The sequence below is a fragment of the Chelonoidis abingdonii genome, chromosome 3, assembly GCF_003597395.2.
Source record: "Chelonoidis abingdonii isolate Lonesome George chromosome 3, CheloAbing_2.0, whole genome shotgun sequence".
Classification (NCBI taxonomy): Eukaryota; Metazoa; Chordata; order Testudines; family Testudinidae; genus Chelonoidis; species Chelonoidis abingdonii.
This window is the reverse complement of record NC_133771.1, coordinates 60290945-60307014: the sequence shown is the minus strand read 5'-3', so window position 1 is coordinate 60307014 and position 16070 is coordinate 60290945. Positions and strand designations below refer to the sequence as shown.

Sequence of the window (16070 nt, the reverse complement as noted above, 5' to 3'; positions counted from 1 at the left end):
AATGACAATGTATTATTAGAAAAGGAAAAGACAATATTACTGAGAGAAACTCTGAAAAGATACCAGCTTTACAAGAATCCTTTATATACCATACTAAATTATGTTTTCAGGTAAAACAAATTACCATATATGGTAACTGCAAAAAGCACACACGTAAGTATAGCATTGAAATGATAGGGAACTCCCACGGGGCTTGAATAACAGATATTTAAGCCAAGAAATGCTTCCCCTTTCTGTTCCCACATTATATATGGTTTATTAAAATAATTATTTTATTTAATTAATTTGCCATCCTCTCCAAGTATTCTTGCTCTTTAAGCCCTGCACGGCACCTGCTAATCTTGGCTGTATGCAGTGTTATTATAACCATGCTGGTCCCAGGATATTAGAGACACTAGGTAGGTGAGGTCTAAATCCTGAAGAAGAGCTCCATGTAGTTCAAAAGCTTGTCTCTCTGACCAACAGAAGCTGGTCCAATAAAAGATATTACCTCACCCACCTTGCTTCTCTATTAATCTTGGTTGGCATACATAAACCAGAACTGTGGGAGCTCCAGCCATAAGAAAATCCACATTGATGGCATTTATGTTATGTTAGAATTGCAGATTGGAAATCTAGAAGTATTTAAACTAACCGGTCATATCTTGCCTTTGATTTCAGTGAAAAACACCTGTTGACCTCAATAAGAGTATCACACATGGAATGATGACAGGATATGGCCCATAGATAATTTGATTGAATGAGTGTGCTAGTGTCAATTAATAACAGCATGCTGGGTATGAGGAGAAGGCGTTATGAGTGTTTCTAGAAGCTTGGAACTTCAGAGGATTATTCATGGCTAGTCCCCCCCCTTTTTCTTAAACAGGAACATCACAAAACCATTCTGGGACTTGGTGTATACAGTGGAATGTAAATTAGAATAACTGCTGCAAATAAACAAATCAGTGAGACTAAGCATAGACGCCCCCTAGAATGCCATGTGATCTGACCTTTTCAAAACCTGCATGTGGGTTATTCTGGCAATCAAAACAAGCAAGACTACATTTCCGACATACTGTTTTACAGATAATAAAGCAATTATCATTATTAGGAGGGAAACAACAAAAATAATGAATTAGGGGGATATGCTGATTTTCAGTAATTTTATGCACCTGAATATATTGAGAATTTAAATATATTCAGGTTAACTAAAGAGTAAAGAAAATTGTTTTCAGGTTTTTAATTATAATTTGTTTTTCTGTTGATAGTAAGAAAAAATTCCTGTTTTCCCAGTTGGCACAAATTATCTGACTCATGAATCATACATTTTCATTTTCACTGTATACAAAGCCACCATTTTATAAAAGGATTGTTTCCTAGCAGGGCTTTTCCTTCTAAAATCTCAAGAATGGGAGAAGCAAAGTATAAAACTAAGCTCTTGTTCATGTAATCAGATCTGCTTGGATCTGTGGATATGATTACAGGAGCAAGGCCTGACTTTAGCAAAGCCCCACGGTTCAATTATGAACCCAGTCCTGCAACTGTGAAGCAGTCAAAACTCTTACTAACTTCAGGCCAGCAGTAACTGCTCTCAGTTACACTGCAGTAAATCCAGAGCAATTTACGTTGGTGTAACAGAGTTTGATACAAAGGGTTAACTTTAAGTCAATGGAAGTCTTACCTGCATTAGGATTAAAGGATCAAATATTAAATATTTTAGGAGATATTTTTTGTTGATATTTTAAAACAAGTCTCATTAGGCAAAATACTTCTGTATTTTTTATAACGGTTGCTGTGCAACCAACAGATACTTTGGGTTCTGCATGTTCAAAGCTCACATTTCTACTCACTGATAGTTCAAAAATACAACCCGTAGGAGGAAGGTTAACTTATGGCCTAAGAATGAGTGAACTGGTTCAAATAAAAAGGTTTGGGAAACCTACCTTTTGCCCAAAAAGTCAACAAAACCCCAAATGCACATTCTTTTTGGGTTCAGAAGTGTCTGCGAGTTTATTTTGTTTTTCGTCGTTTCTCTAAGCAAGCTCAGATTTTGACTAGTCTGGTAGTGGAAGTACAAGAAAGACTTGGGTCCGGTTCTGCTCCTGTCAACACAACACCTGAAGTGGGGAAGTTACCTTTTTAGTCCCCTGATCAACCTAAGTGATGCTCTAAGTCTATGTTGACGCTAATGGCACCATTGACTGGCTGGGATTGCTGGAGCACAAGGTGTTCTACTATGCCAGTGGGAACAGGAGCTCTGCTTTATCTCCTGGAGGGGGATATACCTATAAGAGGTGAATAAGCAGCTTCCCTGTTAGGGCAGCCTTCCAGCTGTCTGAGCAGCACAGTGCAGCTAAGCATGGGCCAAGGATCTATCTCACTATTTGTATAGTATTTCTATTCCCACTGAAAACAGAAAAATTCAGAATCTTGTAAGAAAGTTTGTTACTGGTGAGACTTTTAACCAGATTTCAAGATCAAAAGAGAAATTTGAATGAACGGCAAACATCTAGAACTGATTCTCCATTTTCTTATACCATGTATAGTTACTTAATCCCTAATTTGGCAAAGCATTTAAGCACATGATTACTATTAAGCATGTGAATAACCCTATCCCTTTCAGCGAAGCACGCAAGCATGTTCCCAAGTCCCATGGACTTCAACAATGCAGCTGTACCGAAGTTTGAAGTTAAGCATATGCTTAAAGGTCTTAGGATCATAGAATCATAGAAGATTAGGGTTGGAAGAGACCTCAGGAAGTAATCCAGTCCAATCCCCTGTTCAAAGCAGAACCAAAACCAACTAAATCATCCCAGCCAGGGCTTTGTCAATCCAGGCCTTAAAAACCTCTAAGGATGGAGATTCCACCACCTCCTTAGGTAACCCATTCCAGTGCTCCACCACCTTTCTAGTGAAAAAGTATTTCCTAATATCCAACCTAGATCTTCCCCACTGCAACTTGAGACCATTGCTTCTTGTTCTGTCATCTGCCACCACTTAGAACAGCCGAGCTTCATTCTCTTTGTAAACCCCCTTCAGATAGTTGAAGGCTGCTATCAAATCCCCCCTCACTCTTCTCTTCTGCACACTAAATAAGTCCAGTTCCCTCACCCTCTCCTACTAAGTCATGTGCCCCAGCCCCCTAATCATTTTCATTGCCCTCCACTGGACTCTCTCCAATTTGTCCAAATCCCTTTTGTAGTTGGGGGACCAAAATTGGACACAATACTCAAGGTGTGGCATCACCAGTGCCAAATAGAGGGGAATAATCACTTCCCTCGATCTGCTGGCAATGCTCCTACTAATATAGCCCAATATGCCATTGGCCTTCTTGGCAACAAGGGCACACTGCTGACTCATATCCAGCTTCTCATCCACGGTAATCCCGAGGTCCTTTTCTGCAGAACTGCTGCCTAGCCATTCGGTTCCTAGTCTGTAGCCATGCATGGGATTCTGCTGTCCTAAGTGAAGGACTCCGCACTTGTCCTTATTGAACCTCAGATTTCTTTTAGCCCAATCCTCCAATATGTCTAGGTCACTCTGACCCTATCCCTACCCTCCAGCATATCTACCTCTCCCCGCATCTTACTGTCATCTGCAAACTTGCTGAGGGTGCAATTTATCCCATCATCCAGATCATTAGTTGTATGCAGTGTTGTTATAGCCATGCTGGTCCCAGGATATTAGAGACACTAGGTGGGTGAGGTCTAAGTCCTGAAGAAGAGCTCTATGTAGCTCAAAAGCTTGTCTCTCACCAACAGAAGCTGGTCCAATAAAAGATATTACCTCACCCATCTTGCTTCTCTATTAATCTTGGTTGGCATACATAAACCAGAACTGTGAGAGCTCCAGCCATAAGAAAATCTTGAACAAAAGATCTTGAACAAAACCAACAGGACCGACCTATGGGGCACTCCGCTTGGTACTGGCTGCCAACTAGGCATCGAGCCGTTGATCAGTACCTGTTGAGCCCGACAATCTAGCCAGCTTTCTATCCACCTTATAGAATCTTGCTGAATTGGGGCTTTACATCTGTGTAAAGCAGGTGTAAAAATGCTACCAAATTAGGATGGAAGGGTAGCATTCATACCTTTTCAAGATACAAGCACTGGGATACCTCAGGACCACTATAAGTTTACATCTTCTAATATGTGCATTCGTGTAATACCAAATATTGTACAGTATTAGCTAAATAGTTCAAATGATCTTTCTATACTTACTGTGCCCCACCAGAGAGCATCTGCATACGTAGAAAACTGGGTATTTTCATCTTTTTCCACCAGATAGACAAGGAAAGAGGAAAAGATAAGTACTAAAAATCCTATGTACCAGGCTGTGATCAATTCCTAGATAAAAGAAAATAAAGATCAGTCTGTATTAAGAAGATTAAACATAGAGTGGAGTGGCATTTGAAGAAAAAATAATTAAACTGTCCATTTTTTTTTTGGCATTTTAGCAGTTAAAAATCAAATGCTTCTCAGTTCACATAAATTGTCTCTAAACAACAGGTAGAAGTGATTGGCAATTTTTCAACAGACTGCTGGAAAATGCTGATTCATCAGAAAGGTTTCTCAGGTCGAGGATGGGGAAAGAGCTAACACAGAACAGCCAATAGACTTGTGATTAGGGCACTCATCTGTGATGTGGGAGTCTGAGGCTGAAGCTCCTGCTCAGCGTGATTTGGAAGAGAGACTTGAAGCTGGGTGTCCCACATCCCAGGTGAGGGCCCCAACCAGTGGGCTACAGTGTCATTCTTTCTCAGTCTTTCCTGTTGAAGTTGTTCCACTTAGTACAGATCATTAAATATTTGTTGTGCGAAAGGGATATTTTTCTTTCATTTATACTATCTCCTTCTGAACAGCTCATGCCTGTGATTGCATAACAAACTGACTTCATGGTCATTAACTATACTACATGGACCTCAAAGTTGTAAACAAGGATAGAACTCAGGAGTTTTGTCTAAATGAAGGGACTATGCAATGAAATGGCTAACGTGTGTACTTACCCCTTCCTTCTGCTAGTTAGTCACATATTCTGACATTTTTTCAAGTATGCTACCTTCTGTCTAGTGGTTGGTCCCCAGAGATTATATGCTTTAATGCTACTGTAGCTAATAGAGATCCTTTTTTACCTTATGTGGTAATGTTCTGTATTTTGGACTCAAATATCCACTACTGGACTATTCTATTGTGGGATGGATCTCTTTCTCTCTCATGTTTTTTCACCAAAGGTTTAGAAAGGCTTCATTTTCATTCCAATGTGGAATAAAAACAAATTTTGAAATCTCAGATTTTTTCATGAAAAAGAATTCTTGTTCTCTGGCCACCCTGAACAATTGGTCTAATTTCCCAGTTCAGTTTGACACTTGTGTAACTCCACTGATTTCAATGGAATTACATCAGCATCCAACTGGTGATGAATCAGGGCCAATATTTTTAGCATATTTTCAGAAATCTGAATGAACATGAAAAGATATATTTTTGATAATGCATTACATAGCCAACATTACTTTAGAAAGTTTTAGGTATTTACTGGAATCTGATAAATATATAAGGTGATGTTGATTCACAGAGATGTTGAATCCACTGAAGAATTAAATGAAAGTTACCTTGCTATGTGCATAAACTACTGAACCTAATAATTTCCAAGTCCCTCCTCTTCGGTCCATGCGCACCATACGAAGGATCTGTAGGAAACGAAGACTTCTCAGTGCTGATGTTGCAAAAATGTTACCCTGAGTTTTTGCAGAAACAACTGCTATTGAAGCGATGAGAACAATGGTGTCTGAAAGAAATACATTACAGAAGATATTAATGTACATAAAGTGATCATGAACATAGATGTACATATGCTGAGTGAAGGGAGTTGTCCTTACTCCTACTCAATTCCCTGGGAATTTTGTCTGACATAGGACTGTGGGATCAAGACTAGAGTCTAAAAAGTGCTTAGAGACCCTTCAGGATGAAAATCATTAGATATATTAGAAATATTAAAAACATATACTGATAAGGCAGGCTGTACTAAAGGAACTAATTGACTTGTGGAAGGTATTTTCAAGCTCTGTGTGTAGAACTGTATAAATCATCTGATGGTTTAAAACTGTGGTGCTACTTTCCCCCATAGCAACATTCCTATGAAAAGGCATAAAAAAAAAACAGTAAGAGAAAACAGACCCCTCTCAGTTACATGAGTCAAATGGAAGTATTTAGACTTATAAATATACATTTTATTTTCCTATGAGTGCAAATACTATGCGATGCAAGTGTGCAGTAATGAGCTTCTGGATACAAGCTCCCCTTATATACAATTTCCTGGGGGAAAAACAAAAATAAACTTGGTTGCATAAATGCCCTCCTAAGCATTCATTTAGCTGGCAGTCTGGAAAGTTCCAGCACTCCGAGTGTTAATACTTTGCATAAGAGTTTGTTTCTTCACGACAAAGATTTAAAATTTTTTGTTAAGTGCAGAGTGCTTGTTTATAACTCTTGGAGCCAGTGCCATGCTTAGGAGAGGATGAGGAGAAGAAACACTGTTCAAGCAGAGACAGCTAGATGTATTATGGCCTGCAGTAGCTATGAGTAGTATGGAATAGAAAGGGGTAATTTTAAACTGTTGGATGCCAAGTAATTTTATTTTAAAAATTACTAAAAATATTTACCCCAGAGAAACAAGAAACAGTAGGCTAGCTCTGACTAATTGTTTCTCTTATCACCAAATCAGGGATGTGACTCCCACTGTTTTAGACTATGTCTGTACTATGAGCTTGGGATGTGATTCTCCTGTTTGCGTACACATACTCACATTAGCTCTCATTGAGCTAGCGCAGTAGCAGTGGGAGCAGCAGTGGAGGCACATCAGAACCACCCCCTCGAGTGACATAAGTTACACCGACATACATGACATAGCGTCTGCTGCTCGCGGAGGTGGTTTTATTATGCTGAAGGGAGAGCTCTCTTCTGTCGGCATAGAGCGTCTTCACCAGATGCACTGCAGCGGTGCAGCTCTGTTAGTACTACTGCAGCGCTGTACGTATAGACATAGCCTTAGATAACTTCCTCTCACTAATTCATGTGGAAGCCAAGAGGTTTTTCTTCGGTTGGTTTCTTCCTTAGCCTTCTCTGTTTTTCTTAGCTCTGTGTGGGAGCTTGCTCGTAGAGATGGGCAGGATAAGCTGATGAGTGCTGTGTGTTCGCTGAGCAGAGTAGCAGGGAGGGTGTGTGTGAGGGGTACTTAACTGAGAATTTTTTATACTCCTCTCCTTCCTAGTTCCATGAAGGTACAAGAAAACACACCTCTTTCAGACTTTTTTAAATTCAGGTTGATGCTGTCCTTCTTTCACTGGTTCAGTGTCATCAGGGGTTGTCTTTAGGTGCCTCTTTATCTTATCAATATTCAGGTTGTTAATGCACATATTTGATAGAGTTTTAATTCTTTCTCGATGACTACATTTCCTTTATCTTTGTGGCAGAAGATTCTCAGAACATCTTCAAAGTTAGAGTTTTAACTTCTTCTTTTTATCCAATACATTTCTGAGATATTTTTTTCATTTTACTAGACTTCAACAGGAAATAAAATTTTGTTTTCAAAAAGACTAAACACACTTGTTCTTTAGAGAAAGTTTCTTAGTTCTCAAAACCATCTTTTTTAAAATTAAGTCATTCTTAAAGAGAGTCTTCATCTTAAATACTTATTAAAGAAGTTGTTGATTCTACATGGCAATTTTTGGAAAGATGATTCTTCTTGTCATCCTGATTTGGATGAAGAAATTGCTTGAGCACTGCCAGTAAATAATGAATTCCCCAATAATATAAATATTCTATCCTTAAATGGTTTCTTACATTAGTAATAAGTTTAGCAAACTCAGTAAATTCAATGTTGATACATAAAGCATTTTATCTTTTACAAGCAGTGATATTAACAAATTATATTAGGAGCTTTGCATTGAGCTGACATATTTGCAAGTACGCATTTCACAAAGGTATTTGCTATTTCAGCATTTTAAGAAACAAAAAGTTAGAACCATGTCCAGCTAACATGTTTTCCTGGAGTTTCAAAGACACAAGCAGAGGTTGTTCTTTGGGGAAAAAAGTAAGAGAGTGTGTGTGTGGTATAGCCCACTTAAACACCTAGATTGTGTGTCAAGTATCAGAGGGGTAATCGTGTTAGTCTGGATCTGTAAAAGCAGCAGAGAATCCTGTGGCACCTTATAGACTAACAGACGTTTTGGAGCGTGAGCTTTCGTGGGTGAATACCCACTTCGTCAGAACGCAGGTAGTGGAAATTTTCCAGGGGTAGGTATATATATATGCTAACAAGCAAGCTAGAGATAAGAGGTTAGTTCAATGCAGGGGGGTGGGCCTGTTCTAGCAGTAGAGTGTGTGAAACCAGGGAGGAGAAACTGGTTCTGTAATTGGCAAGCCATTCACGTCTTTGTTTAGTCCAGAGCTGATGGTGTCAAAATTTGCAGATGAACTGAAGCTCAGCAGTTTCTCTTTGAAGTCTGGTCCTGAAGTTTTTTTTTGCTGCAGGATGGTCACCTTAAGGTCTGCTATAGTGTGGCCAGGGAGGTTGTAAGGAGGCATCTTCAACTCTCCTGGCCACACTATAGCAGACTTAAGGGACCATCCTGCAGCAAAAAACTTCAGGACAGACTTCAAGAGAAACTGCTGAGCTTCGTCATCTGCAATTTGCACCATCAGCTCTGGACTAAACAAGACTGTGAATGGCTTGCCAATTACAGAACCAGTTTCCTCCTCCTGTTTTCACACCTCTACTGCTAGAACAGGGCCTCACCCTCCCTGATTGAACTAACCTCGTTATCTCTAGCTTGCTTGTTAGCATATATATACCTACCCCTGGAAATTTCCACTACCTGCGTCTGACGAAGTGGGTATTCACCCACGAAAGCTCACGCTCCAAAATGTCTGTTAGTCTATAAGGTGCCACAGGATTCTAGATTGTGTGTGTGTGTGTGTGTGTGTGTGGTATAGCCCACTTTAATACCTAGATTTATTGCTCTGATAAGACATTCCTACATTCCTTTTTGAGGTATCCCTGCATAAGGAACAAACTCACTTTTTTTTTTTCACTTGATCAGGTTTTTTCCAAAAACATGAATGTTTTACATGGCTTGTTTTCTTGAGATAAGTATTACATTTATCCCGCACTGATATCTTATATAAAGGGAGGTGTGCTGGCTTTGATAAGACTCTTTTGGTTTGTTTGTCTCTTGACCCACGCTCCTTAGATTTGTAATCTGTTATAGTAATTAAACTTCTATTAGATATTTCGTATAAAGTAAAAATGTCAATAACCAACACATCTTTAAACACAGCACAAAAGAAAACAGAGTAAAAGTCAAAGCAAAGTAACATTTAAAATGTAGCTTTTTGGGGTTTGTATAACACACTTTGGGGTTTGTATAATCAACATGGTTTTATGGCTAAGGAGGGGTTATTTTCCTTACATTTGCTTCTCCTTGGGAGGCAGAAAGTAGAAACCTCCTGCAATTTCTTTCACCAGCCTGAACATTTTGTAATATAACTAACTAAAACATACACAGGTTTTGTTATATCCTCAAGCACCCTGGCTATAACATACTTGTAGATATATCTTAATACTCAGTAAAGGCGCAAACAAGTTCGCAATGACCTAATTTTTTTTAAAAAGTGATAATTTTATAACTATAGTTTCTGCATTGATATTGAGATCTCTCCACCAGAGGAAGGCACAGGATCTTCAGTAGGGTGACCAGATGGCCCGATTTTAGAGGGACAATCCTGATTTTTAGGTCTTTTTCTATACAAGCTCCTATTACCCCCACCCCCTGTCCTGATTTTTTACACTTGTTATCTGGTCACCCTAACCTTCAGCAACATTGGGGCAGGTATACACACCAGTGGCCCTTGCTACTTGTTTGTAAAACGTGTAGCTTGTACTCCCCCCAAGCACAGCCTAGCAGCTCTTGTGTGGAGGGATGAGTGAGCCATGGTCACTCCATCACCTCATCTGGACATGACCCACAGGACACTGAGCAATGCTGCTAGCACCAGCAGTAGCTCCCTTGTGGGAAGGGAGCATAAGGTAGCAGTATAAGGGCTGCTTTCTATGCAGGTGTCAGCAATAGACCATCAGTGCTCTGTCTATCTGCAGTACCCATATAACTCCCCTCAGCATGGAATCTAGTGCCTTATAGTCTTTAATGTATATATTTTAGTCTCACAAAACCTTTGTGAAATAGGAAAATGCAATTAGCCCCATTTTGCAAATGGGGAACTGAGACACAGAGAGACTAAGTGATTTGCCAAAGGTCATACAGGAAGTTCATAGTAGAGCAGGGGATTGAAGCCATGTCTTCCCTGTTCTAGCTTAGTGTCCTAACCACTAGAGACCATCCTTCTCCTCATCCAGCCAACTCCCCCTCTCTGGAACCCATTCCCTAATGCACCTGATCTGAAGCTGTCATAATTTGGCCCAGAGTATTTTGGTGTGGAAGAAATAATTAAATGGTGAAAATGCAATGAGTGATATGGCACTGACAGAAGAGAGAGGAGTTTAAAAATCTTAAAAACACAGTCCCCAATAGGATTTGAACTCCATTTTGTACCTTTAAAGCATAAGGCAGACCCTATGTTACACAGACATTAGTTCACAGCCATGGGTATTTAAAAGTGTTATGACTGGCCAGAAGAGGTAGCCTGCATTAATTTAATACAATAAAAATATACCTCAGATTTTGCATTCTTTATTCAGGGGAAGCTAATGATTCTGGGAAGAAGAGACACAAAAGTGTGTGTATAGATGTGTGTTAGTTTCATAGCATTCTCTCCTCTACTTTCTGACCCAACAGAAGGCCCTCCCTAGTGGGGTCTGCAGATGAAAGGAATGGCTGCTATCAAGGGTATCATTCCCCAAAACCACAGGGATTCTCAGATTAAATTTATGTATAGGAATGTATGAATTGCCATGCCAGGCCAAACAAAGTCTGTGTACTCCATATCCTATCTTTGCCTGTGGCTAGTACCAGATGCTTCAGAGGAAGGAGTAAGAAACCCACAGAGGATAATTATGGAATAAAGGGCCCGGGGAAGTTTCTTTCTCATATCCTATTCACTTAGTGGCTGGCTTGTGCTATAAGGGTTTATATCCCTTCTGAAAAAGCATAAGGGTTTATATGCCTTAAAAGAGGTTGGGGTTTTTTTTTGTAGATGTATCTAATTGCAGATGTTCTCACCTATGGACTACTGATTTTTAAAAACCCTACTAAACTCTTTCCATCAATGCCATCTTGTGGCAATGAATTCCACAGATTAATTATGCATTATGTAAACAAATGTTTCCTTTTGTAATCTTTCGGTTTCATTTATTCATTAGTTTATATTCCTCTATCATGTGTCCTCTCATTTGTATCCTTTCTAAATGAAGCAGTACCGGTCTTTTCAAGCACGGCTCTCTCTGCAGTTTCCCCTTGCCGCTAGTATCATCTTGTTTATCTAGGTGTTTTATTATTCTGTTTTGAACAATCACTTCTACCCCTTTTCCTGGTACTGTTGTAAGGCTCCCTGGTCTGCAGTTTCCATGTTCATCCTTTTTAAAGACAGATATAACATTTGCTACCCTACCTTCCAGTCTATCAATCTAGGTGCTTATATGCCACTCATTAATGTAGCATCTGAGTATGCTTCCCAAGTATTTTAAAACAGAAATAACTAACATTAGCTTTCTCTATTTTTCTTCCTTCACATCTTATAGAAGAAATAGCTTGGGTAGTTTATAAGAGGTTTGTTTTGTGTGTATATTTATGTGTATGTGAGTATGTTGTATGTCTCTCTAAGAAAAGCTACACTGAAGCAATTCGTTTTGCATTTAGCATTAACTCACACAGAATCCTACGCACAGCTTCTATTCTGCAGCTCTGTGAGTTTGTGTCTTGGCACCCCGTGGCAGCACAGCTCCTAAAAGTGAACCGTGCTCCAAAGAGTACAGGGGCCTACAGAGAAGAGTAGTGACATGCTCCAAAGAGTACAGGGGCCTACAGAGAAAAGTAGTGGCAAATCCTTTCATTGTAAACCCCTGTATCTAAAAGCTTGGCCCCAGTTTCCTCAGCACCACCAGTATATAGCACAGTTTTGAAGACCTAGCCCTGGTTCATTTTGCACAGCCAGTAAGTCAAGGGGAGAATAATTCCAGGCATCGTTGCTTGCAAAATTTCGTATATGTTGCCAACTTTTCCCACACATTTTTTTCATGTATGGATGGTATAGGGGCCACTCCCTCTATATGTTTAATCCATTCCTAAATATATGCACCCAGTGACCACATAATTACCATGGATTAGTTTGGCAAAAGTAAGAAGTAGCCCAAATCTCATACGGAACCAAATTGAAAAGCATTATTATATTACAAACAACATGGACAATGCTTCTCAATTGCCAACAGGCTTCCTACTTTTACTCAGTTCATTTCAGTCTCCTCAGGATTGACTACATTTCCTGGATCACTTGTGCTCTAAAATTCCAACAAGTTCTAGAGCTTTACAGAAGGCAGTGTGTTGCAATGCATCTTGGAGCACCTCTGAACAATACAAGCCCCCAAATTCACAAGAGCTGGATACAACTGACCAGAGCTCTGCAGATATGGTGTTAGAGAAAATATTCCCCTCAGAGGAAACATGACACAAAGTAGAAGGCCTATTTCAGCTGAATGGGAGAAATCTGGGAGGCAGAGAGCTTGTTGAGGTTTGGGAGAAGAACCTAGTGATCAGAGGAGGAGTGCCTGAGTTCAAGGAGATGTGAAGGATATCACAAATTCTGATGGAGATCAGGAAAAGAGATGGAGAATGTTAAGAGGTATGAAAGGTTGAGGGCAAACTTAGGGTTACCAGATAGCAACTGTGAAAAAACGGGATGGGGATGGGGGGTAATAGGTGCCTATAAATGGGACTGTCTCTTTAAAAACAGGACATCTGGTCACCCTAGGCAAACATGAACTATGTTCAACAAAGCATATCATTGGATGAGAGTACAAAAATATGTTCATGTTGCTGTGCATTTAGGGCACAATTGTGCATTATCCTGGACTGGGGCAGTACTGACCCCAGTGGGTCCCTCTGGGAGGTGGAGCTCTGCTAAGACATTCTAGCAACCTTTAACAAGGTATAGTGTGCAGCACTGTTGACCCCAAAAGTTCAAAAAATCATAAGATGCCCCTCCACAAGATGAGATTTTTTAAAAAAAATCTCAATTTTTGGGACAAAGTTTATATTGTGCTTTTTGGTCTGTCTTTTCCTTTCTAACACTCTGTGCTCCTCCTCATGTCTTGCTAGCTCTCCCAAACCATTAGGGTATGGTGATTTTGGCATTCACTACAGGGGCTTCTGCTGCCTGCCTATCAGTGCAGAGCTTTCAGCTTCTTCCAAAATGCTAATTAGTTCTGTGCCTCACCAGCCGATATCTGCCTGTCCCCCAGCCCAGCAATTATGTACCTCTCAAACACTCACAGTAACTTTCCCACTAACCTCTACATCTGCCCATCACTCAGCCATTAATTATGGAGCTTGCAAATCAACTTTGCTTCATTCCAAACAGGCTCACATCAGTTCCGCACCTCCCAGTACCACATCTGCCTGTCCTCCAGCCTTGCCTTTCCCCATGCAGCGATTCACCACACCTTCCCCTTGCCCCTCTGCTCCTCCTGCAGCTCCAGGGGGTCTCCATCCCCTCTTCCAGGCTTGGGGATGCAGCTGCAGTGGGGTCCACTCTCCCTTTTCCCAGGCCTTAGTGGGGACAGTTCTTCACACCTTCCCCCTTCCAAGGCCTGACGTTGCTGGGATGGAAAGGGAGACTGACCTATTTTTCACAGGAGGGGAGGAAGGAGTGGAGCTGCCAGACTCTTTCTGCTCCCTCTTTCCCTCTGTAAGAATAATGTTGGCTGTTCCCTCTCCTCTCTTCCCCCCTCACCTGAAAATGTCTGGGGGAGGGAGAAAGAGCACTTTACCAGCTTCCTGCCACAGTCCTGATTGGCTGCTCTCTCCACAAGGTGGAAAAGGGGTGGGCAGGCAGCCAATGAGAGGGGTTTTCCTCAGTCCGGGCTAAAATTTTCACCAAGGCTGGGGCTTCTCAAGTCATTCCCAGATCAGCTCCAGCTGGGACCAAAATCACATTACTTGCCATGGTGAGAGCTGGCAACCCCAAGAGTGTGCTTCCCCCCTTCCTACTGCTGCCTCACAAAGTCTTTTACATCAGGCAAGTGGAGGGACTGATTTTGGTGAATCCCTGCATGGGGGCATAGAGTCATAGAATATCAGGGTTGGAAGAGAGACCTCAGGAGGTCATCTAGTCCAACCCCCTGCTCAAAAACAGGACCAATCCCCAGGCAGATTTTAGCCTCAGATCCCTAAATGGCCCCCTCCAGGATTGAACTCACAACCTGGGGTTTAGCAGGCCAATGCTCAAACCACTGAGCTATCCCTCCTCTGGCATAAAAGAAGAGACTCTCTGTTGCCTCTCTCCACTTGAACAATTGTGTAAGGACAGGGCATATTCCAGTTCTAACAGAATAAGAAAGAACTACCACAAAGGAGACCATTACAATTTTAAATAAGACAGATCTATGCAAACATTATTCAATCTATATGCTTATATGCCCTGGTTCTCATGGGGAACTCCAATCATCCTGACATCTGCTGGGACAGCAATACAGCAGTGCACATATAATCCAGGAAGTTTCTGGAGAGTGTTGGGGACAATTTCCTGGTGCAAGTACTGGAGGAACCAACTAGGGGCTGTGCTTCTCTTGACCTGCTGCTCACAAACAGGGAACAATTGGTAGGGGAAGTAGAAGTGGGTAGCAACCTGGGCAGCAGTGACCATGAGACTGGTCAGTTGGATCTTGACAAAAGAAGAAGGCAGGAAGGAGAATTACAGACCCTGGATTCTGAAAACCAGACTTTGACTCTCTAGGGAACTGATGGGCAGAATCCACTGGGAGGCTAATTGAGGGGCAAGGAGTCAGGGAGCTGGTGTATTTTAAAGAAGTCTTATTGAGGGCACAGGAACAAACCATCCCAATATGCAGAAAGAATACAAATATGGCAGGCGACCAGCTTGGATTACAGAGAATAGTGAGCTTAACTCAAGGAAGGTTACAAGAAGTGGAAACTGGACAGATGATAGGGAGGAGTATAAAATATTGCTCAAGGCATTCAGGGTGTACTTAGGAAGGCCAAAGCAAATTGAGCTGCAGCTAGCAAGGGTTTGAAGGGTAACAGAAGGGTTCTACAGGTATGCTAGTAACAAGAAGGTCAGGGAAATGTGGGACCTTACTGAATGGGGAAGGCAACCTAGTGACAGATGATGTGGAAAAAGCTGACGTACTAAATGTTTTTTGCCTCGTTTCACAGACAAGGTCAGCTCCCAGACTGCTGCACTAGGCAGCACAGTAGGGGAGGAGTGAGCACTCAGTGGTGAAAGAACAGGTTAGGACTATTTAAGAAAGCTGGACATGCACGAGTCCATGGGTCCGGATCTAATGCATCGAGGGTGCTGAGGGAGTTGGCTGATGTGATAGCAGAGCCTTGGCCATTATCTTTGAAACTTGTGGTGATTGAGGGTCCCAGATGATAGGAAAAAGGCAAATACAGTGCCCATCTTAAAAAAGGGAAAGAAGAGATCCAGAGAACTACAGTCCCTGAAAAAATCATGGAGCAGTCCTCAAGGAATCCATTTTGAAGCACTTGGAGGAGAGGAAGGTATCAGAAACAGTCAATGGATTCACAATGGCAGGTCATGCCCGACCAACCTGATCCTCTATGATGAGATACTGGCTCTGTGGATATGGGAAAGTGGTGGACATGATTATCTTGACTTTAGCAAAGGTTTTGATACCATCTCCAAAGTATTCTTGCCAGTAATTTAAAAAAGTATGGATTCATTAATCATAGAATATCAGAGTTGGAATGGACCTCAGGAGGTCATCTAGTCCAAAACTCCTGCTCAAAGCAGCAGGACCGATTCCCAACTAAATCATCCCAGCCGGGCTTTGTCAAGCTGATAAAAACCTAAGGAAGGAGATTCCACACCTCCCTAGTAACG

The 16070-nt window shown here is 41.2% G+C and overlaps 1 protein-coding gene across 1 annotated transcript in view; it reads right to left on the bottom strand.

Moving 5' to 3' along the window:
- KCNQ5 (potassium voltage-gated channel subfamily Q member 5) overlaps positions 1-16070 on the bottom strand; it is a 539982-nt gene that overhangs the window by 56071 nt on the left and 467841 nt on the right. Inside the window, exons 4-5 of the mRNA XM_075063805.1 lie at positions 5588-5763; positions 4200-4325 (exon numbers count right to left, since the gene is read on the bottom strand). Of these exons, the coding sequence (XP_074919906.1) occupies positions 4200-4325; positions 5588-5763 (302 nt within the window). The remainder of the gene's footprint in view (positions 1-4199; positions 4326-5587; positions 5764-16070) is intronic.